This window comes from Stegodyphus dumicola, chromosome 10 (genome assembly GCF_044657685.1).
Source record: "Stegodyphus dumicola isolate Sdum_Otavi_A_Nest chromosome 10, ASM4465768v1".
In the NCBI taxonomy this organism is placed as follows: Eukaryota; Metazoa; Arthropoda; class Arachnida; order Araneae; family Eresidae; genus Stegodyphus; species Stegodyphus dumicola.
In genome coordinates this window covers 96385547-96411107 of record NC_140777.1, presented here as the reverse complement: position 1 = coordinate 96411107, position 25561 = coordinate 96385547, and the positions used below count along the sequence as shown (strand labels likewise).

Sequence of the window (25561 nt, the reverse complement as noted above, 5' to 3'; positions counted from 1 at the left end):
CAATAATAATAATAAAAATCATAATTTGAGTAGTAGCATTACAAATGATGTTAAAATGCAAGTTATAATAATTAAAATTATTTATATTATAAAATTTATTGTGATTATGTAAAATAAGTAATGGGCGTATAAAACTTTTATATTTGTTATATTGTGTGAAAAATTTTGAAAAGCCTTCCCTGAACAAATATGATTATGGAGACTGTAAACCTATGTTCTTTTTTAAATTATAATTGTAGGGTAATGTAAAATTTTGTTCACTAAATTTGTAAGATTTAACTTGAATATACAAGTCATTTCCATTATTAATCTCTTTATGCGTATCAGGCTTGCTCTATAATGAAATTAAAATTATGTGTTGAAATCAACGGCCACATCCGAAAGTGTTTTTCTCCGTTATGTCTGCGTATCCACGTAGCTGTTTTTTCTGATCTCAAGATATGTGTAGAATTTATATTACATTTAATTAGCCGGAAGAATTCGAACCTACGCTGCGAAACTCCCGAGCTTCTTCTAGTTACTACAAAGCAAAGAATCATCGCCAATTATTGCAGCTATTCCCATTACATATACACAATATACGAGTATCTAGGAACACATACCTGGACGAGAAGTTACTTTCCACTTGAACGGGGGAGAAACAGGGGTAATTTCTTCCTCTGAACCATATTCCTCCAAGGCACATGTCATACGGGTATTTTTTCCCAGCATCCACATTCTTCATTTGCACAATGACAGGAGCCAAAGAGCCCGGTTCTAACGACACTTCTAAATCGACGACAACTGGACTTCCCAAGGCAATAGCCGTATTTGGATAGGCTGGTTTGAAAGCTAGTGCTTTTGGTTTTTTAGCGCTCTGAAATTTAAAAAAAAAAAAAAAAAAAAAAAAAAAAAAATATTACACCTCAGTCGCTTTTTATTACTCTTTAAACATTCAAAAATTCGTGGAAGAAATGGGAAAATGTTATAAGTTTTGATTCGTTTTCTGACGAGGAGTCTGCTGTTGTAATTTAACTCTTGCTTTAGTTGAAAGCATAATTATATATTTAGCATTTTATACGTTAGAAATGATGATTTTAGAAGAAATACACTTAGAAATTATCATTTGCAATGGAGATGGCTAAATGTTTATGTGAAATTTAAAACGCAGGAACCGAAACAATTTTCTATTCTTCCAATTAATTTCACGAAATTAGACAATTTTGTTTTTGCTATCTGCTGCAAGCTTATGTCTCAACACGAAATTTTTGTCTTTTATTGGGGACAGGATATTATTTATTGTCCGAAATACTGTATTATATTTTAATCTTATACGCAATTTGAAAAATGTTGAAAGGAAATCTTGTAAATTAATTGAGATATCACAAGATTATTACGTTATTGTTATTTTCCAGCTTTATATATTCGAACAACAATTAAAAACTATTCGGATGAGGAAATAAATATACAAGTATATATATATATATATATATATATATATATATGTGTGTGTGTGTGTGTTTTATTTGATACGCAGAAATAGTGAATACATAAAAAACATGTGTATGTTAAGTAATGAAGCATAATCAGCAAATAATAAGTAGTTATGTTTAATAATTCATAGAAAAAATATTAATTTTCTGAAGTACATTCATTAAGTTTCAGGAATTGTGTAAAAGCAGATTCTAGCACATGAGTAAAATATCAGCTAAGTTATAGAGTTGCTAAATTTTCTAAACTTTCGATATAAAAAGCATTTATATTTTTCCATGTATTTACTTCAGTCGCTTTTATGACGGTATTTTCATATTAATTAATTAATTGAGGCGTACTAACTTACAATCGACATATCTGATGCATCCGCCTCCAGGTCAACTTGAATTTTAACGTTTCCTTCCTCTTTTCCTCCGCCATAGACTACACGCCATTCTAACTCCGTTTCTGACTTTTTGCATGATGGTCCAATTCGAACTAAAGCTATGACAACGAGTCTATCATGCTCCATGTTCGATCGAAATCCTGAATATTGAAAGAGGGAAAAGATAAAACTCTTGTCTTAAAACCCAATAAACGTTTGCAGATATTAAAATATGACAATATAAATGAAAAAGAACAGATGGAAATAATGATTGACACAATTAAAAAATTTTAAACACAAATATGAAAGCAAATACCCTACAAATTTATGAAGTGAAAAATAAAGCCTTGTTAAGTATACATATTAAATGCAGATCTAATAATTAAAAATACTCTAATAATAAATTTCTCATTATAAATATTCAAAAAAAAATGTATTAACATTCTTTTGCATTATTTTACTGATAATAACAACTGCTTCATGTTAGGAAAAATGGAATGCATTACCTCTATGAAAGTTTTTAGTCATGTACGGAAAATTTAAATAGGACTAGAAGTTGTTTTTCACTTGACCATAAAAGAGAATTGGTTTGGTTTATTTAATTATATCAAAGCACACTACGGCTATCTGCCTAAGGGAAGGCATGCCTTCGTGGAGGACTTTCTGAGGGAAACTGGCTCGTATACACGTTACACATGGGAAAAACCACGAAAACGCCCATGCAGCCAGCCCGTTCGCGGGATTCGAACCTCGGACCGAACTACCAGTGTTCAGCGACTTTACTGCTCGGCCACTGGTGGACCCCATAAAAGAGAAAAACTATCGTTATGCTTAAGTCAGGAATGCAATTAAGCTTAAAACTTGAAAAGAAATGCATTTAAGATTACGTTTTTATCTTTTGGAAAATTTATATCGGTAATAAAATAAATAACATTATTAATTATAAATTCTTAAAAATAATAAAAGCACCACATTTAATAAAACGTGCAACTGAATAAAATTTTTGTATTGAAAGTTTCTGTGAGTAAGTTAACTGAATGTTTAAAAAAACTTTAAAGATAACAAAAAATCGACTTAAAAGCAGATTCTAGCACATGAGTAAAATAAATTAAATACGATTAAATGTTCATGAGTAAATTTAATGTGTAAATTACATGAGTAAAATAAATTAAATACGATTGATAATATGTAAAGAGAATGCCCAAGAATAAATTAATGTGTGTTTTGGTCACGCATGCCTGTGAATATCTAAAATAATATTAATGTTCTGTTTAAACCTTACGAATTCTCAGTAAATTTATTGAAAATTCCTTTTGTTATTAATTATGTATAAGGGATCTCCCCCGCTTTCCTAGCGTGCCTTCGTGGTGTAGTGGTTCCGCACGGTATTCCAGAGGTCCGTGGTTCGATTCTCGGCGAAGGAGTAGCTAATTTTTCATCTCTTCGGCCTCAAAATAACCTAATGTCTCTACACATGTTTTATTTTAGTTCTTCTGTTTTGTAAGACTGATAACTGTTATACAGCTTTAACATTTAAAATTCTTCTTAGCTTTTTCAACAGCCACATATTTCTAAAGCATGAGTTTTCTGTTGAGTTTTCGTCATTTTTATAACTCTACATATTTTCATGCGTGTAAAGTAAATAAGATTCTAATATTTCTCATAAAAGTCTTTTTTAGTTGCATTCTTAGCGCTTATGTATCATGTCATAATAAATCACCTTAGTATTTATTTAATTGGGAAAAGTTAATATTATGTCAGTTTCGCAAGTATTGCAAACTATTCAATAATTTAGGTTGCATAACTTATTTAATTAATTATTAAAACTGCTCAGTAATATACATTTATCATATATTTGTAGTTCATATTCACTTTAGTTAGCTCATTACGGCAACTGTTTAAATAGATTTCTATCTATGAAATTTCTTGCGGATTCTTTATGAAATCAGTAAAGCTTCAGAAATGAGAACAATTGAATGCAATTTTTTGTATTATCTAAAATCTCATTTTTAAATTAATTAATTAGCGAGTGATGTTTATTATGTAATTAAATGTATTTGTAAATGAAGAAATTGTTTTATTTTTATTCTCTTCAAACCTTCGTAGTTTAAGTCTCATATAAACAGAAGTGATTTCGCTTTCATTAACATATTAACAGAGTAATAATTTCTATCAAATTTTAAAATTAGGCAAAAAACAGCAACCTTAGTTTGCACAGATTCTAAATAAAACTTTATTAGTCAGACACAAGACCCTCTGCAAAACATATTTCCTCTTGAGAAAAAAGATCGAAAAAGATCTGGCTCTGTCTGAATTATTCAGAATCTACACCAAACTAAGGTTTGTACAAAAAAAAAAAAAAAAAAAAAAAAACCAATCTATATCTTTTTTTTTTTTTTTTTTTTTTCGCAATTTTAGATTTAACACTGATTTTTCCAGTTCGATCACATTGCCTTCTTTCTTTGTTCTGAAATTACTGCGTATTGCTGTTGCTTTGGTTTTCAAGCCAGGATTATGTGTTTGCCATTTGTTAAATCGTATATTTTCTCTTTGACGGTAAATAAGTAAAAAAGGCTAATTGATTGTGTTTAAAATATGAAACAGGGAATAATAATTTGTATTCTCGCTGTGCAAAGAATACTTTTGCTTTTTGCCGTTTAATATAATTTCTTTGTATATCAAAATCTTGTGATACTTTTTTAAAGGAAAAGTACAAAGTAAGTTGCCTAAGAAAAGGGACCCGAAATTTTTTAATTATTTTCTTATTACTTTATATTATCATATTTCTTATTATTTTGTTATATTTCTTATACTTTATGTTATACTTTTATATATATATATATATCCATTATAATATATGTTATAATTTTATTTATATATATCCATTATAATACTGTACCCACCAGTGGCCGAGCGGTAAAGTCGCTGAACACTGGTAGTTCGGTCCGAGGTTCGAATTCCGCGAACGGGCTGGCTGCATGGGCGTTTTCGTGGTTTTCCCCATGTGTAACGTGTATACGAGCCAGTTTCCCTCAGAAAATTCTCCACTAAGGCATCCCTTTCCTTAGGCAGATAGCCCTAGTGTGCTTTGCCGTAATTAAATAAACCAAAAAACCAAACCATAATTAAATAAGCCAAACCAAACCATTATAATACTGTAATTATAAATTGTTACAGTTATTATAACAGCATTGTATTGTACATTATATTGTAACAGCTATATTATACCCGTTATAATATAACTGTTATATTATCAAATATTTACAACTGTAAATTTACAGTTTTTCTATTTTACTTTGTCTTATTTCATAGCACTATTAATGTTATTATTGCCTATATTATCCGACTGTTAAAACAACGCATATATGTCCAAGTAAATCTCTTCAAAGCTATTTCACACTTTCTTCTGATGTTTCAAATATAAGATAAGTGAATCATACAAATGATGAAAGGAAACATTTAAACTTACCGACATTGGAAAGTGCTGAAAATGTGAGTCCAGCAATTTTGTTACCATCCAGCGGATTATCATGAGGATGATAATACGGTTCCGTACTGAGATCCACGCAAGGTAAGTTCCTACCAAAGGATTTAACTTTCAATCCGCAGAGACTGATGTCTCGGGTAGTAGCCTCCACTTCAATTGTGTAGGCCGATATTGTCTGAATTTTAGTATTAACCCATATTTCTACCTCCGCTAAGTGTCCAGGTACGATCTTTTCATCTTCATTGTAATGGGCTTCAGCTGTGGGCCTGTCAGGCTGCAAAGAAATAATTCAAGATTAAAACTATTAGGACATCTCTGAAAGAATTCATTGTTATTTCCCTTATACATGTATAAAGGGATAGGAATGAGTTGCAAATTTTAATTATAGATATACATGTAATGTATAAATGTATTCATGCATTGTACTAGGAATGCTCATTTCAATTAGTAATACATAATAGTTTGATTTCTTTTCTATCCTTAAACACATGACTTGCTTGGTTTTTATTTATTCCAAACTTCTGCCCCAAATCTGTCAAACTACGCTTTTCAATTTCTGCTACATGAATTAAATTAAATTTCTTCCTCTTTGAAGTCAAGTTAAATAACGCATGAGAAAATAACTCACAAGCACAAAACTACTTCTTTTGTTCCCCATTTCTAGCAAGTACTTAGAAGTTTTCATTCTTTCCACTTTGTGAGATATTTTAACCTTAGCAAGTCATCTAGTCGTATCACTACCTTTTCTTTCCCATTGGTCCTTGCCTTGGATTGCTTTACAACTTGCTTTTCCCTACCGAGAAATGCAGTAAAAATAAATGAATTTTGCATTATATGAATAGGAAATAAATATTCTTTTGATCTGCGCGACAATTTGCTTTTCCCAATGTATTGTTGCTCTTTTGCGTACTAAAAAGGGCAGTTTTCAAAAACAGGGATTATATTTACATTTTATAATTCCTTCGTCAAAATAGAGAACTTTCATAGGCAAGTTGAGCCCAAACTTGTCTATGAAACCTCCAAAGATTATTAACAAATATTATTTCTATTTTTATTTATTTCTCTACATACATTTTATTTTTGAAAGTATTTTCCAGTGTCCCTTAAATAGAGTTCCCCTTAATAAGAGGTAAATACATTAAGGTCCCTATTCAAATGGACCGGGACCAATAGAATTATCCCTGAAATAAATGCGTCTCTGATTCGGAGGTTTCCTTTACAGGAGGTACTACTGTATACGTTTCAAATTATTTTCTCATGAAACTGGCATTTAATTGGAAGAGAGTATAATAGCATTTATGAGGTATTTTATGTAAATAAACCAATTATTATGATTTAAATCTTTACTTTAATTTCTTCTCTTCATAGTCCTCACCAGAACGGAAATTAGTTGTTCGTGGATTTAAGCTGAGAATTTTGAATATTTAGATTAGAGGTTCTGACATTTGCGTCTTACTGTTACTTACTAATATCGCCAAGTGGGAGCTTTGCCTAATTTGTATTCTGGCTTTATCGTCTTGCTAACCGACTTTTTAAAATACTCGCCGCTAAATATCTGATCTTGTTTAAGTAATCTCTTTTATGAGCAATCTTTACGCTCCCTGCATTTGAAATTTAACTTTCTGTTAATTTAAACACTCAGAATGTAGCGGATGTTCGTTTGTAACACAAACTGTGCCTTTTTGTTTACTTTAAGATTAAATAAAAAAAATTTATTTTAACCTTCTTCTGACTTTGTGATTGTTTCAGATGCAGCGATAACTCGCTAATAGTCTCGTAGGTTCTCACGCCTTCCATTTACAGCAAAACCCTACACATTTTAGCATAAGTAACTATTACTCTGTGTAAAATGAAGCATGTATTTATTATCTTTTTTCCTAAAACATGCTAAATAATAAAAAAAATTGATCTTGTCACTAGAAAGTGATATTTTTAATTTAACTTAAATTCATGTTTATTTTGAAATTAATCGTTGCATATGTATGAAATTTTCCCATATGTTGAATAACAACAATGTAAAGAAAAGTTTTAATTAGTTTAAATAGGAAGTTTTTGTCTAAATACTTTTATATATGAAGTCATATTGCTCGCTTGAACTATTGCATTTTATGTTACCTTCCGAGATTTCTGCCAAAAAATAATTAATAGGAATGTTTTCGTCAAATAACTGAAATCAGTTTTATTATAGCTTTTATATAAAGCGCTGTCAATACTGCTATGCCTTTCATTGTCATTATTTTATCTTGTGCAAAGACGATAACAGTTAGGATTTCCTGAAAGGGAATAATGTTCAAGAGTATTTCGAGGTTCTGGGTCGATGAACTATATGTAACTTATTCTGTTGTTCTGTTCTTGCAAATATGACTTTTATTCATAACAATCTAAGAAATTTTTCTGTTTAAGTCTCTTTCACTAAGAAAAGTATCATTAGATGAAAGCAAAAGTTCTATTTGTTTCTGGAGATTCAAGTTACGAATGATGCCGCTGTGATGCTGGAATTTTCAAGCCAGTAAGACTTGTAGTCAGGCAGAATATAAAGGCAACATACATACAAAAGTAAATTATTCTTTAAAATATTTCAAGCAGTTTAAAATATCAAAGAATAAGGAACATATGAGGCATTGCTTATCGTACAAGTTTTGATACAGGCAATAAGTACTGCATCCCTCGTATGCGGAAACATTCCTAAAATGTCCGGGAGGGTGCATTAGACGATCGCACATGTTTCGGAAGTCCGTGAGTAGATTTTGAGTAAATTCTGGACAAAGCCATATCAAATGCCTCGTATGCTGTTATTGAGGAAGTAACGATAGCGCTATGCACACACAGAACAAAAGCTGAAAGAAGAATGAACGCACGTGGATTCATAATTAAGCTAGATTATCAGGCTGCGTGAGCTCTTTGAAAAACAATGACATGTAAGAATTAGTACCTGAAAAGTACCATTTTTGGAATGAATTATAAGGGGTGATATGAAATTGTTACTGTACTTTAACATCAAGCATCGAAGGGAGGAGTAGAACCTACTTCATCCAAAGAGGGGATGCATCTCAAAATATTTTCTCTAAGTGTAGTGCGAGATAAAGAGAATAATCCACCGGAATTTGTTCCCACGTAACTAAATCATTAATGCTTAAAGGTTAATTCTGAAAAGTACTGCCAGCAGTTGGACAAAATGAGGCAAAAAATGCATCCGATACAAGGCTATCGGAGAAATGTCGAGAAGTTTTATCACATCCTTGGAATTTGCTCCTTCATATTACTATCTTCTTAGATCGTTACAGGATACTTTGCCCCTTCCAGATGATGTGTAAGGTGTGAAAGCAGCATTGCAAGGTGCAATGTGGGAAAGGTGTGAAATTTTTTACCTCAGGATTAATCATGGGGTTTTTATCGAAGAGAAATTAATGTACTACAAAACACGCGGCAAAAGATTATACTAAATGATAGTAGTTTAGTGAAAAGATAAGTATGTACATTTCCTTTTATTCACGTTTCTAATTCATCGAAAAACGGACAGAAGTTTAACATACACCCTAACGTATTTAACAGTTTCGTTAGCACTGTCAATTGTGTTAAGTATAATGGTGGTTAATGTAAAAAGTTTTTATTGTAAACATGACTGTGGAAAAAAGGAGATAGCTAGTCCATAAGCAAAATAATAATAATAATTGACACTCAGGAAACATCGCAAAACTGAAGTTACTTCATCTATATATTTTGCATAATCTTTATTTCAAGTATCTTTTACTAGTGAAAGTGAATAATTATGTTTACTTTTTAGGGGACCCCATGATCTTGGATTCACTGATTTCGCTCAAACTGCACATAATGATAGAAGATGTATAGTGAAATTTTTCCTCCGAGCTTATGTACGTATGTCAAGCTATAAAATCAAGGCTAAAGTTATTTACGTTACATATGTGTTATTTAAGAGTCTCTCCGTTTGCCATAGTCTCTGATGACTGATGGTTTACGTAATAGTGTAGCAGAAACGAATCTTCATTTCACACCAAAGGTTTTGACAACGAAGCACAATTTGAACAAAATCAGTGAGTTTAGGATTACGTTTTCCCCTTTTTAAATAGTTTAAACTTACTTCTTCTAGATCTGGTGGTGCAGTTTTCTTCATGGTATAATTAGCCATCGCACTCCATATAGTATTTGTGGATATTAGCAACCCAGAACTGATAGGATATTGTTCACCTTCCTTGATAGTTACTCCCTCTGGTAGTTCAACTACTACAGATACGGTTGCGAAGTTCTTTCCCTCTACTGGAAGTGCACCAACATCACCTAGCATTATGCTTGTCATATCCGGTTTTAACCGATTTTTGGGATCCCTGTTGAGGCAAATATTGAAATATTAATAATTATTAAATTACGGTAAATACTTACTCAAGTCGAAACTGCTAAAGTTGTTATATTGTTGTTGTGACTTCTCTCACTTATCTGATGGTAACATAAAATAAGTACAAGAATTTTATTTTGACCAAGGGGTAAGAATTGCGCCTGCTATTCAGTGGCTTAGGCTACGGGCACCTAATAAGAATTTCCTCAACTTTTCTCAATTTTGACGAAGAATCTTCCAGGAAACGGATCCGAGGGTCTACCAACCCTCTTTTCCTTCCTCCAACCCATGGAGAAGAGTTCCATTTCGACAGTAATTTAAGCGCTCCGACAAGACGTTATACACTTACCAACATTCACACTTTCTCCGAGTTTCAAGCACATGGCCAAGCCTAAGGCAGTCGGCTTCTCTAGCAGCATGCCATCAGGTCGGCTAGCTGATGAAGCAAGTGGCAGCATCTGTCATTTCTCTTCAAAAGTTGTGAAAATTTTAATTCAAACTAAAAATTAAAAGTAGCTTCATAAAATTTCGAAATGTTAGATTTCTCATACATATAATCGCTGCGTTGAAAATACATTTTTTTTGGAATCTTCTTCATTATACTTCTATATTTTTATTTTAATGTAAGTAAGAAAACGATATGTATGTGAACAAATCTGTTAAACTATTCGCATTATGATATTTGATTAAGGAAAGTTGGTAAGCTACTAAAAATTTTTTTTCAGGCAAATACTTTGAACATTATCGTTTCTTTTCTTAAACTTTTTGGAATGTGCAGACTTTTTTAATTTGTGTATATAAAACTACATGTTTCTGAAAATCGGTATACCTAGTTCAAATAAATTATTCGATTAAGTAAATTTATATTTACGCATAAAAACTAGAATGTCATTGCGCTATAATGAATTCACTGTAAAAATGCGTCAAAATTAATTCAAATATAGGAAATATGAGCTAAATTCAATGAGTATTATTATTTTTCCCCAAAGAAAACTTGAAAGGAGTTCAAAATATTCTAAATTCTATTATTCTACTGAATTCATATAAAAACATTCAGGTCTTAAAAGGTTGATATAATTGTTTAACAAATTGCATTGTGGGATCATTTATTTTATTCTTCGTGACTTTTACAGTAAAACATTTCAAATCGTAAATTTTTCAGATTAGCTATTATGTATCATCAAATTTCAGAAAGCTAAAACAAATAGAATAGAGTTTAATCCTCGCTGATTTAACTCAGCTGGAATGTATTTTTAATGTTTCCGTGAAAAATTTATTTAGATAATATAATAATAACTCAATTTTAAAAATCTATTAAAGATTCAAAATTTACTTACGTTTTAGAGTATTTCGTAAAGTTACTGTTCACTTCATCTTGGTGCATGCGAAGACAAGGAACATTTCGTCCAACTTCACTCAATTCAGTTCTGCAAATATGTACTGCTGGCAATGGTGGATTGTTCTCGCCAGAAGCTTCCATGAATACATCCGCATATCCTTGTCCTCTTGGAACAAACATTGTAATATTAAGAACCACTGCGCCTCCTACGTAGAGATCTGACCATGCTACACCATTCTCAACAACCATGGCAGGAGCTTCATAATCGTTCTGCAAATGTTTAAATAATGAGTTTAGAAAATCCAATTATTGCCTTTTGGAACTAAATACTACAATTAAGACCCAAAACATTTAATAGTGGCCTCAATGCCTTTAATCAAATTATTAGATGCTAAGTAGAAGTTAAAAACTGATGTAATACTTTTCTCTAGAGCAGGTAAATAAAAAACAGTTGAATAACAAAAATCAATTTCAACTGTCGTTCATTCCACCTAAAATGTAACTGTCCATTATGAAATTGTCAGATTGAAAAACATTTTGATTCATGGAAGCTTCTAGTTCAAAGTATCTCTCGTAAGTTCGAATTATCTTCGAAATGTTACTATTCAGATTTCAGTAGAAGTGATATTATTCGGAGTTTTGTAGTAATTGTTAAGAAAAAAAAAAGTAAACTTTGTATTTGAATTCTAACTTTGAATTTAAGTATTAATGTTTCAAGACTGCACTAAATCAGAAGCCTCCATTGCAAAGAAGCAACCTTTGAAATACATTGGTCTTCATAAAAGATAAAACAAATAAGAAAATTGTAATAACTCAATAGTAAATGGTTTCAAATACACTGAAACATTTTGCTATACCACCTATTATAGAAGTTAAGCAAACGTTTTCATCAAACCTGTTTTCGTCAAGAAAAAATCTTGCAGAAATGCAGAAGCTAAATGTTTTAACAGAAAATTACGCTTTGCAGCGCTGTAAATTTCATAGTAAATTTCATAGTAAGTAGTGTAGAACTCATTTAGTCACCATCTACTACTGTTGCGTCATTAGTGGGCTTTGTAGAGCATCCACAACCTTTTTCTTTTCATTGATGTCACACGGATAGTAATAAGGCCTTCTTTCTTCTCGTTTAAGACTATGCTAGACATCACTTTGCTAAATCAATAGGACTCATCCACTAACAACATAGGCTTCTACTCATCAGACGTCCATGGCGTACGACTAACGTGAAATTATGTCAATTTTAAACGATCATCCTGCTAAAGAATCGTAAACTAAGATACCAACTCAGTTGGTCTCCTAGCATGAAGTTTCTCACGCATAGTTGATGCTGATGTGAAGACTATCTTATTTAGATTAGAGTAATCACATTGTTCCTCAAGTAAGTAATTGAAGAGATTAATCATCCACTGACAGGAACGACGAAAGTCTAGAGATATTCAAATGAAAGCTCAAAGAAATTTTTGCAGACTTTGTTTCTTTCTATTTTAAATGGTGGATTGTTCTCACTAGAAACTTCCATGAATACATCTGCATATTCTTGTCCTTATGGAACAAAATTACCTACTTTGGAATTTTAGCAAAATTTGATAACATCCTGTGTTCCCTAAGTCCAGCTGTATTTATCATCTTCTCTCCATGGGGTTATTCATTGCAGCAACAGCCAGCTTTCCTGCCACTATATTCTTTGAAGATGCTGTGCAAAACCTTTCAAATTAGTTTCAAAGTTATAAACTGAAGAACAGGTTACGTTCATTCACATAACTGTCCGAGTTTACTTCTTCTATGGCCTTTAATCAAGCAATAGCGCTTCATATTAAATTCAGCTCATTATTGTACAGCATGCTGCACATTCTGTAACCTCAAAAATCTCATTCATAAGTTCAGAAAGCAATATATAAAAACTTAAAAATGTTGATTTTACGATAAATGTGATTTGCTAATACTTATGACAACTAAGTTTCTTCGCGTAGATTGATTCAGAATTATGTTTCTCTTAATAAGAAGGTTCAATAGTTTTCCCTGTTTTTAAATTGTTACTGCTACTTTTCAGTCTTATCTACAATATTTAAGGCAAGTATTAACATTAGCGTATATATAATAATATTGAACATCATTCACATAACATTAAAGATAGAAAACAAAAGATTAAATTAATATATTGTTACGAAAGTACAGGCGCGGTGAGATAGCTTCCCCGCAAAGCAGTTTTAGGGTTGCCATAAAACGGCAAGAGAAGGCAGGGTTGCCACATTTGGCAAGAAATCGCCCATTTGGCGATAAAATTGACGATACACCATGGACGGTTGGAGAACCTTCTGGAACGAATTCTTACCGGTTTAGCCTAGAATGTTCTCAAATACCAGTCAAAAGCTATATAAACCCTGCTGGTCCGCAGTCAGGGAGTGTCTCAGAGAGAGTGCCTAGTCGAGAGGGCGAAAGTGGGTGTGCCTCGCATAGAGTGCGAGATAGTTAGTATCGAGTTGGTGTCTCGTTTAGCGAGTCAATACCTGCGGAGTCGATCGAGTTGACAGCCGGGCAGCAAGTGCCGAGCTGTGCTCTGCGTGTCGTCAAGTGCATCGCGAGTTGTAGCGTGGAGAGTCTCGAGAGTACGTGGAGTTCCGAGAATGACAAAACAGAGTCGGGTGCCGTACTTTAGTGCTTTGCCATGAAGCTGTTTCCACCGTGATAGCCTGATAACCTGGAGTTTGTGTCGCTGATCGTGTCAGCGTGTTTATAGTAGTTCATCGACGATTTTAAAAATGTGCTTTGGTGCTGTCCTCACAATAATGGCCAATAAAGTGTGTTTCGATACTTCATCAAGTAGTATTGTCATTATTCGCTCCAAATCCTCACGAACCCCGTACGAACGTGAAGGAAGAAAATAACGTAACAACTGATGTCAGAAGAAAAACGCAACAGTATATTAAAAACACAGATATGATTGCATTGCTTATTAAATTACAGAAGGGAAATCATCTTTAAAATTCAAATTAAATGAAGTATAATTGCATTATAATAACATTTCAGACCTGTTGTGTAGTTACTGTGTTAGAAGCTCAACCTTGTTTAAATGCCTCAAACATTAAAAAATGGTTTCTACCAAATTTTCGTAATTTATATTCTTGTATTCTTATTTTTGAATTTCCATGAAAGTGACGCAGCAAATATAAAAATGAAAAACAGAACTAATAGTTTATAATTAATTCCTATATTCATTTATTTTTATATTTATACTCAATGTATGCATTTGTATATTATGAAATAAAAATTTCTTACCTTTGCTGAAATAGTAAGTTGAGGTACAGATACATCCTGCTCTGGTTTGCCTTGTGTTCCTATTTTGACTTTTGGAGTAATGTTAATGCCTTCTTTGTTGACACTGATAGCACTTACTTTCATTACGAGATGAATGTAAATCATGGAATCATTATAAATGGCTGGTGTTCGCTGTTAATTATAGTAGCATAATTTAAGTAAAGCAAATTGTATAAAAATTTGGAATTAAAAAAACATATCGACAATTTTTGAACAAACCTAGAATCATAGGAAATGAACGGAATTGTTATAAAATACTAAAATAAAATTAGGTACTAAACTAAACTAAAATACTAAAGTAGGACAAATGTGTGAAGGCCATTGCTACTTAATTGACTGTGATTTATGATTTGTATGAAGGTACACGAATTTGAAAATATATGGATGCTTTAGATACTAATTTGATGCTTGTTTTCTAAAACTGTTATCAACTTCTTTCATAATTTCTATAATTAAAAAATTATTTTTCATGTAGTCCATCTGACGGTGATCAACTACTTACTTTCGGCACTTTAATACCTAATTTGTAGTCAGAGCTGCAACGCAGTTTACCTTACAAACTGAATTCAGAGTAATACAATTTTTCTGATTAAATTTATATTAAACTTTTCAGAAAAATTTAAATAATATAATTATAAAAAGTAAATGCAGTTTAAGGTTTGCATAAAATTGAAATTATATTTTTTTATTTATATATAATGATAATTTTTATTACATATAAAGACTAAACGAGATTTTACAAATTAATAAGTAGGATTTCTGTAAACTTTATTTCATAAACCAGAAGGAGAAAAATTGATTCTAAGATTTTGCAGTCAGAATATTATTACGAAATCTCTTTTGTGTCAGCAATTCGAGTCTTAAGGAAAAAATAATTTTAAATATTATTAAAGTCGTTTCTTCGACTCCGAGAGAGACAATATCATTTAATTTATGCGAACACGAAAGCTGTAACTTGCTCAACAGTAAACAAGTTTTTATCATAAAAACTGTGAAAGATTATTAACAGTATTTATGATGTTATAAATACTGTTAATAATCTTTCACAGTTTTTATGATAGGTTTCTTTCTAGCTAATAATATTTGTATCAAACAGTCACTCCTCAAACGTTGCCTTACTATAATGCAAGTTATCGCCTTAAGCCTTAATTGACTGTGAAAGCGACAAATATACGAGAATGGTAACCTAGTAACTCAACTTCCTCATTGCCTGGGAACTCAAAATACAACAATTTAATTACTCTTAAAATAATACAAACAAAGTCTCCTTCACTTTCAGCAAATGATAGGAACCGTAGAAAATTTTAACTAGCTACAATACCAGCGTTCCCATTTAAGGCTACAAAAACATTTAGGTCAGGAAACCTACTCTAAATTAAAGCTCACATAACAACCAGGCCTAATGTCCAGAAATATCCTTAATGGAACAGCCGCTTCTGATGCAATGCAAGATCGGTGCCCGGAGCAACAATCAAACGTCTCTAATAATAAGTCGTGTGGTTATGATTCTTCCTGTCAATTTACTACCCCGATTGCTAAAAGAATCTGCAGAAATACTTGGACTGAGCGATTACGTGCCGAAATAAGATATAAAGGAACGGTGTAAAATAAACGTTTAAGTATTAGTTAAACTCCAAAGAGATGACAAAATGCTAGTTAAACTAAAAATAATATTCTGTTATAGGTGCTAAATGTAAAAAATTCCTAGTTTATTTTATCTGTACAGAATATGTGCTACAGAGAAACTCGGTACAATGAGCTATTGAGAAAATTTGACATAAAACAGCAATTGTTTGCTTAGACACTCTGAATAGATATTAATGATTAGAATTTTTAATTCTACAAATATTAAACGAATTTTCATTAATTTTCGACGCTGAATTTTATCGAAAATAAAGAATGTATCATTTCTAAATGAAATAAAATAGTAGTTTTCCTTCCCATTTTTTTTATTTGAAAAACCTAAACTTTTAGGAATATCAAAAATTTCTCATGTTTTTTTATTAGCATTTCTTACATTTACATGGCAAGAAAAAATTGCTCTAGTATTTGATGGGCAATTTTACCAGGCACAGCCAGGATGACTTGCTTTCGATTTAGAGACACACTTTAGTCTAGAAATGTAATAGACCTATTATTTTTTTATGTTAATTGGTTCTTATATAAATTTTCTCTTATGTTAATTGGTTTTCAAGAAGTAAATATGTTTAAGACACGCATTATCTTGCCGTCAAAATGGAATAAAATTTCATTGGAAAGGAGGATTTTATGGAACAAATGAAGAAAAAAAAAAAAAAAAAAAAAAAAAAAAATACGCGACATATTTGAAAATAAAGTGCTTTTAATACCTGTCCTGTCACGTGTATTCTGTTGAATCGAAACACAAACACATCATCTTCTATATCAGGATCGATGAATGTAGTATTCAGGTACGGAATATCGAAACTGCCTTTGTAATTCCAAAGTCTGGCGGAACAAGCTTCCAGTCTAGCTATGCCTTTAAAACGTGCTGTGCTTACTGCTAGCACATAATCCGCGTAGCCGTCGTTAGTCAGATTAGACCACAATGTATAAATAGCCATATCTCCAATACCCACATTTTGTGTTGTCAGTTCTCCTTTAGAAGATCTTACTGTAACCATCTGAAAGAGTAAAAAGTATTCTTGATTAGATTTCCGAAAACTCCTTATGTTAATTAATGCATTCGAGTTTAATATGCCTGAAAAATACAAAATTAGTTAGAAATATGGTCATAATATTAACATCACGTGTTTAATCACATCATTTGATGGGAATGTTATGGCTGGGGAAAGCGAGATAATGCCATTGACAAATAAGATCTTCAGACAGAGGAACAATACACAATTGTATTAAATAGATTCATATTATTGTCTCTATTTCGAAGTCTTCGGCAGTCCTGACCGATGTCATTACTTTACTAGTCAGCCCTTTTAGAAAGTTTCCTTTCTTAGGTGCTTCCCATTCTAAGCGGTTATTTTTTCTACTTTTCCTCAGTCGACGGCCAACAATGCTACAATTATCAATTCAGTCTCAGGCTTCGCAATTATTTTTAATCTGTAGTCGCTCATATTGCAACTACTACCTTGCTGCTACACGTTCAGTGCTATCTTAGCTAATGATATAAACTTCGAAGAGTAGCTATTATTCGAAAAGAAAAAATTTCGAATTTAATATACCATTAACCGCTCCTCTCACAGCATACAACAGTACGCCACATTTACTTCAAGCCATATTTTCTGACTCACTGTGTGTTACAGACAACACTATTAGAACTGTTTACATTGTCTTCAAATTAAATATACTACCTTAGTTTCTTTATTCATGTTTATAGACAGATAGTTGGCAGATGATAAGTAGTTTTAAAGGTAATCAAACGATCATGTAAATAGCAAAAAAACTAAACAGTCTTCAAAGTGATTTTAGTTTTCTGTTGTTTTTGTGACTTATCGCACTTGTCTGACATGAGAAAGCAAACGAAATACATCGTGGAAAGGAGTGCAAGATTGCGCCTGTCATTGGTAAGAGCCTTGAGCACCATGCAGATGACAGTACGACTTTGCTGAGTTCCGCCTCCAATTTTGATAAAGACCACCCCGGGGGTAGGGGTCCGAGGGTCTGCAACCCTTCATCCCCTACATCAACCTCTCGAGAGGATTTTCGGCTTGCTGCAGGTTTAGAGTGTCCCCCATGCTGCAGGGACACTATACATTTACAAACATCCATGCCTTCTCCGGGATTCGAACCCGGGCCCTTCGGTACAGCAGTCAGCGTCGCTAATCACTATTCAGGTGGGGCGGCATTTAAGTTTACTTCAACCAAGACAGTAAGACAAATCATCATTATTGATTGAAGGTCATTATTTCTGCTCGGGTTTACGAATAATTTAAGTACACTGCCGTCTAAAATTAATAAAACAGATATATTTCGAAACAAGCCAAAATACTTGCCAGTAAAAAATCTGAAAAACGTAATTTATTGTCTGAAAATATGATATGTGATTTTGTATGACGAAGTTGTCTCAATGCAGTGATGTGTAAACGATAGAAACTGGCATTAAACGAATGTAATGAAAAATACATAAGTATTAACGCAATTTGGCGATTTTTTATAGACGAAAGGGTAAAACTGATTTATTGGGTGCAAGCTAGTGGTTTTCGAGATTTTTTTTAAAGACATACCCATATTATCGATGTTTATAAAGTTAAGTCGGAAAATATTATCAACATATCAAAAGAAAACATACTTTAGCAATTTAAAATATAAATTTTAATTATTAAATAAGGTGTGTGTGATACATAAAATAAATAAATAAAACGTTTCTTCTCCAAATCTTTCTGCAATGTTTTGTGCTGTTCTTCTCCCCAAATACACAACGAATACACAGCGATTTGTTTTCGCTTAAAGAACATCAGAGAATTACAGAGATTCGACATTGTACAAACCTCAGCAATACTGTTTGTCTACTAAAGACATGTTGTTTGTCTGTCACTGTTCCGTCTAGAGATTTTGAAACAAAATGCAGTACTCCTGCATAATTTTTTTGCACTCTCTTCTACTGCTGATAATTTCCATAACAAATTTGATTTTCTGGTACGCATATTTTAAAACTAAATTTAAGGCAAAAAATATCATGATTTATTTATAAAAACAGTTGGAATGTGGAATACAACCAAAATAACGCATACGAATATGACGACGTTAACTTCGCCATTTTCATTGACTAAAGACCGGTTTACACTTCTCCGAGTGACTTTCGGCGAGTCCCTCGTCCGAGCGTCTCGAACTGAGTGAACAGACCTGTAATCGAATAGATTGTTTACACCGATCATAGCCGGACTGACACCTCACCTCCGTTTGTTTCCAAAATGAATACCGACGTGAAAGCTGGTCTGCTTGAAGTTTGCGAAGCAGTTTCCAACGAATTAATTACTGTTTTGGGGAGGAAGAAAAAAGAAGAAGCAAAAGGAAATCAAAACGTGACTGGGTAGCTCGCCGTGATGAGCTGGGAGCATTAAAATCAACTTTTAAATGAACTTCGGGGCGAGGATATCCAAAGTTACACAAACTTCATCAGAATGGGTGAAGGATAATTAGAAACTTTAATGCAAATAGTGACGCCACTTATTCAGGAAAAAACAAATATATTCTTTTGAGATGCTCTGCCAGCAAAATTAAAACGCAGATAGCGCTTCGGTTTCTGGGAACGAGTAACTCTATAGTTTGTTGCAATATTTATTTCGATGCCAAAATGCACAATCAGAATATTTATTCGATGAGTGCTTGAGGCCATTCTCTGTGTATGAGGTTGAGCGAAAATTAATAATCTTTTGCTTGAACTTTCCAACACCCTGAAATTTTGGCATGTTAATAATAGTCTGATACGCCTTCTGTCGGCGATTTTTAATTTAATATTCCAACTGATCGTTTGTAAATAAAATCTAATCTGTTGTTCAAATAAAAAGGAAAGTCTATAAAAAAATTTCAAAATTTTAGATTATATTTTATTAAGTGTAATTGGCCATAAGTAAAAACTGGCTTTTCAAAATTTATATGAACAAAATCAAATGTTTGCCCTTTCATTTATTTTTTAAATTGAAAACTGTATTTTATTGGGTAGTTGAATAACATATAATTTAATTTTTTTTATTAAAGAAAATTCAGAAATAAATATGTTTAAAATAAGTATTTTGAATCCGATATTCCAATTTCATTTTCTTCTATGTTTTTTCCTACAATATCAAAAACCTAAATTCATTCTGATGAGTAGTTATAGCCATGTTATATTTAGATATTAGTAAACAATGGTCGTAATACTCAGGTAGTGAAGTATCCCATAATACTTCACAAGATGCATATCCACTAAAAATTGGATTATCGCTCAATCTTGGTATTGGGCACGACGTCTCTGCGAACACTGCTCGGAGTTACTGCCCACATGGATTTTCACTTGATTTAAAGTAGAAACGGAATCGATGACTCATTTTCCCTACGTTTCTATTCGGACGAAGTGAGCGTTTATATTGTCAAAGTAGTCGTAGCGAGGAGCTCGCTGCGGGTCGCTCGGGCAGGTCTAAACTGGCCTAGGATTAAGATTAGCATTGCTGCCTGAAGAATGGTTATGCGTGTGTTTAGCAGAGTTTGAAATATTATGAAAATTGGAAACTTCTACCAAGGCGGTTGCGATAACACAAAAGTACTTAAAGCATCTATTTTTTCGTTTGTGGTGTATTCACTGTAGTTCGTAAAGTCATAATTCAATAACGTGAATCCTCGCAATTGTTTAAATCAAGGATACGCAATCGAAATGAAATTTCTCCGTAAAGAAAAATTTTACACTGTGGAATCATGTCAACCACTCGTGGTGCATGATAACGCAGGGTTATGATCTGGTCATCATTGGTTCGATGCAGCAATATGTTTAAGATTATATTGCTCGAAATGGGGTTATTAAGAGTTATTGATACCTAAGTGTCTTAGCATTTCGTATCTCTGAAAACTAAATCATTTGTTAGATGCTTTACTTATCATCTAAGAACAAAGTTTGGTCTTTTTTTAATTTTTCAATCACTCTTTCACGGTATGGTACTTTCTTTGTCAGGCAGTGCATTTATACACAGCTAAATTATTATTACATTTAATGAACATAAACAAAAGTAAAACTGGAAACATTTTATTTTTTGCATAAAGGTATGCAAATATAAACCTTCAATGTATACTTATTATTTTAACCTAAAATGCATTATTTCTATTTTTAAATATTTTATAATATAAAGCGTTACTTTAATCAAAATATATTAGGGAAGAAAGGCATTGTGATATGCGATGAATAAGAGATATTAAGGTAAAACATGTTAAAACGCAATAGTTTAAATTATAGAACAAAGAGACGGGCCCGTTATTAGAGACAACGCTTGTCAGTGCATATTATTCATCAACACTTTCAGTCATCTATTCTTAGAAGAAAACTGAAATATTGAAATAATATTGAGATAGGAATGTGTCGGAGGAAATGCACTTTTTATGTAAATCAAAACGTGTTACTACAACATACTTTATACTGAAAACGAAAATAAAACAGAAAATAATTATCTAATTTTTTGTTCATGCAATTTCAATCACTTCTAGTGTTTACTTTCTTTCATACAATTGTTTTAGATTACGTGTTTAAAATCTTGAAGCATGAAGAAGATTTATTTATGGAACATTTTGTGATATTCTAATTCATAGAAAGAGTTTATCTGAAAGGTTTTAAAAAATCTGTAGTAATAAGCAATACAGTTAAAGCATTTCTCGTTATAAGCATTTTTTTTTTTTGAGAAAACAACCTTATCTGCGTCTTTTCTTGGCACTAGCTTCACTTTGAACGGCTCAGAATAAAGAGTTTCTTTTCCCACAATCACTGAAGTTTTGAATTCTATTTCCATACCCAAATGTGACTCATTATTGAGAGCGTAGATGGCAAAAGTTACATTTATTACATTTCCTTCATCACGGGCTTCCCGGTAGTTCCCTATAAATAAAATGCAAGGCGTTTTAAAAAGTTTTGAGAAGATTAACCTAGTACTTACTTGACAATATTTTTCGAATACTTACCAACATTCGTCATTATTCCAAGATTCATAGTCGCAGCTGTATAAATGACATCATCATCAGAGCCTACTTTTGTCGTGTTGTAGAAATAAATGCTTTGAGGAACAGGATCATAGTTTTTGTCAAAATCTAAAAGAAATGTGAAAATATAGACTTATAATACAACCCTTCTTTAATTCTAAAATTAAGTCTTAAATGAAGTGCTAATTTTAGAATAATCTCATATCGCTCTCGAAACAGTCTGACACGACTCTCTTTATCCCTTATTAATAAGGAATAATAGTCAGCATTTGTCTTGTTATTGCACTATTAAGAAACAAAATAAGAAAACCTCTAATACCACATAACAAAGTCGGAAGAAAAGCAAAAAGAGCTAAAAACAGATATGCGAAATAAAGTCTTTAAACATTTCAAGAGAAATGCGACTGTTATTATTATCATAAATACAGAGTATTAAGTTTTATTTTTTTTCATATTTTTTATGAATTTTTCTTCAGAAATCAGCAAGACCAATGATTCTTTACTCATCGAGGTTTAAATAAAAAGACGCGAAGGAGAGTTTTTATATTAGAATCATTGCCTTTGGTAAAGAGCTTGGACTATGATCACACAAACAGCTCTGTCAACTTAGGACTGGGGCTGGCTGCATGGGCGTTTTCGTGGTTTTCCTCATGTGTAACGTGTATACGAGCCAGTTTCCCTTAGAAAGTCCTCCACGAAGGCATCCCTTCTCTTAGGCAGATAGCCCTCGAGGCTTTGCCATAATCACACACACACACACATACAACTTAGGACTGTTATATTAACATCCCCCGGGAGTCGACTTAAGGACAACTCATCGCGTTCTGGCTAGGATCTGCACCTAGAACAACTCGGCTTTTGGGATACATAATCAATCTTCACAGTGACTAGAAACATTATTTATTCGGTGGTAGGTTCAGTATACCACGGAGGTGTAGTTCAGGCTCGGCAGGGACCGTATTGGTAAAGTCTTGTCTGCCCCTAGTGGGAGCGTTATATTGTGAGTTTTCAACGGTTGTCCTGGGATTTGTCTCCCCTTGGTCAACACTGGGGCATAGTCTTTGACCTGACTTCGTCCTCTTTGTCAGCAAATGCTTGTCGGTTGCCACTTGGGCAATTTTGTTCGAGGTTGATCGGGATGATATGCCTGCTTGGATAGCCTCTGGAGGTTGGAGCATTTACAACCGTGTAAGGGCTTTATATAGCCCAGGTTTGGGCCTTCCTTCTCCCTAGTGTACTGTTATATTAATTACTTTGGTATCCTGAGTGAATAAGATTGTCTTTGAACTCATCATCACCGGATAAGATCGACTGATTCCCTTGACTGCAGTTTTCTAATTAGAAACAATCAGTGGCTACTAATAACAGTTTGACATGTGACATATATTGAAGGATTTAAATTGGGGGTCCGTGACACTTAGATGACGAGACACTTAACCAACACCAGATAGCCGACAGAGATTTAGCCGCCACGGACAGTGTTACCCGACATGACATTTAGCCGACAAGGGCACTTAACCTACAGGACATTTAGCCGACACGGACGGTTAGTCGATAGGACATTTAGCCGAAAGGGACACGTAGCCGACAGGACGTTTAGCCGACACAGAAAGCTAGCCGTCAGGACATTTAGCTACGGGACATTTAACTGTCAAGACATTTAGTTAACAGGACATTAAGCGGATAGTGACGTTTTTCTGACACGTACCCAATAATTGCTTAAACTTCCTCTCAATTACAAATTTCTCGACTTCTTCATAAGTTCAATATTCAAGTACTTTTTTTCAACCTATCAGTAAAAGTCATTTTTCGATTCTTAAAGATCCCATGTGTGTTTTTAATTCTTGTGTAATTTAGCATAGTTTAATATATATCGTGCTGTTTGATGTATATTGGCCAAATTGAAAAAGCGTTGAAATTTCTCATCAGAGAATATGAATTAATTTTCGAAAGGAAAAAGGAATGTTTTTAGCTAATTACGACGGTCACTTAGTTACATTTTATTATGGGATCTGCAAAAATTGCCCGTAAAACTTTTTCATTTAATCAATTGGGTTCTTTTGAACACTTTCACATCATTTATAATTTTTTTTTTGTTTACTTCATGATATTAATTTTCCAATCTCGTTCTTCCTAATGCTATCAAATTTCTCATTTTCATTCATTCATTTCTCTCATTCTCTTCTTATTTTCTAGCAACGCATTTATAAAGATCTATCTTAAAAATAGCAATTTTGATTGGAAGAGATTATTTATATATTATGTAACGGTCGTACTATTTCTGTTAGGCCAAGTAACGCCCGAGCGGTAAAGTCGCTCAGCATTGGTAGTTCAGTCCAAATTTCGAATCCCGCAAACGGACTGGCTGCGTGAGTGTTTCCGTGCTTTTACACCTGTGTAACGTGTATATGAGTCAGTTTTCCTTATAAAGTCCTCCACGAAGGTATCCCTCCCCTTAGGCAGATAGCTCTCTGGCTTTGTCGTAATTACATATACCAAACGAAACCAAACCTATTTCTGTTAAATGGTCGCAGGCCACAAGGCACGAATTCCTGCGCCGGAGCCCTATCCCAGATTAATAAATATACGGTGCCTAATGTATAAATAGCATTTCAGAAAAAAAGTAGTTACAGTATGCCGAGGAGTAGGGCGAATCACTTTACTTCCTGAGAGGAAAAGAAAATTTCATTACTGGGAGAAGCGAAACGACTTTATACGGGAATGAATGTAGCTTGGTATGTTCAGCAAATTAGTAATGAAATGTGAAAGCATTAGAAATCTGAAAGCATTGGGAAGAGCGAGACTTATTGCCGGCTAACTGTCCGGGTGTTGGCAAAATGTCGTGTCGACTAAGCATCCTTTTCGGCTAAATGTCCTGATCCTTTATAAGAAAACTGCAACTATTGCTGAACCATTGTTAAAATTAAAAAGGAAAAGGCAAGATTCTCGTGGACGGCCGAAGCCAATAGTGCGTTTGCAAAATTAAAACAAGCGTTAACGCAAGCCCCTGTTTTGAAATTTCCTGAGAACGACGAGAATTTAGAAATTTCAGCGGATGCTTCGAATTATGCGGTAGGACCAGTGCTTTCCCAAAATGAGCAGCCCGTGGCATTTTTAGTAGAACTTTAAATAAAACTCAAACAAATTATTCCGCGACTGAGAGAGAGGCACTTGCAGTTCTGTTAGCAGTGCAGAAATTCCGAGTCTATTTTGGAAGTGCGCCAGTAACAGTGTATTCTGATCATGCGGTGGTAACTAGATTGTACTCAGGGAAAAACTTATCCCCAAGGTTATTAAGATGGGCACTCAAGTTACAGGAGTACAATTTGGTAATTAAACACACCCCCGGAAAGGAAAATATCGTAGCAGATGCCCTATCCAGAATAAAAATAGATGAAGAAGGTAATACTGTAAAGGTGGCAATGCTCACAGCATGTACAATAAATTCCCGAGAAACTGTAATAACCGAACTGGGTAAGGATCCTGAGTTTAGAAACATTTATGAGTATTTAAAGGATCCTGAAAATTTTAGCCACCAAGATATTGTGGCGATAAGAAATAGGGCGGCCCATTACGAACTAATAGATGGTCTATTATTTT

The 25561-nt window shown here is 33.2% G+C and overlaps 1 protein-coding gene across 1 annotated transcript in view; it reads right to left on the bottom strand.

Moving 5' to 3' along the window:
• LOC118201522 (uncharacterized) overlaps positions 1–25561 on the bottom strand; it is a 236963-nt gene that overhangs the window by 93326 nt on the left and 118076 nt on the right. Inside the window, exons 9-17 of the mRNA XM_085825294.1 lie at positions 21944–22069; positions 21676–21860; positions 16678–16971; positions 14291–14461; positions 11013–11284; positions 9424–9667; positions 5307–5598; positions 1820–1998; positions 603–856 (exon numbers count right to left, since the gene is read on the bottom strand). Coding sequence (XP_085681420.1) covers positions 603–856; positions 1820–1998; positions 5307–5598; positions 9424–9667; positions 11013–11284; positions 14291–14461; positions 16678–16971; positions 21676–21860; positions 21944–22069 — 2017 coding nt within the window. The remainder of the gene's footprint in view (positions 1–602; positions 857–1819; positions 1999–5306; positions 5599–9423; positions 9668–11012; positions 11285–14290; positions 14462–16677; positions 16972–21675; positions 21861–21943; positions 22070–25561) is intronic.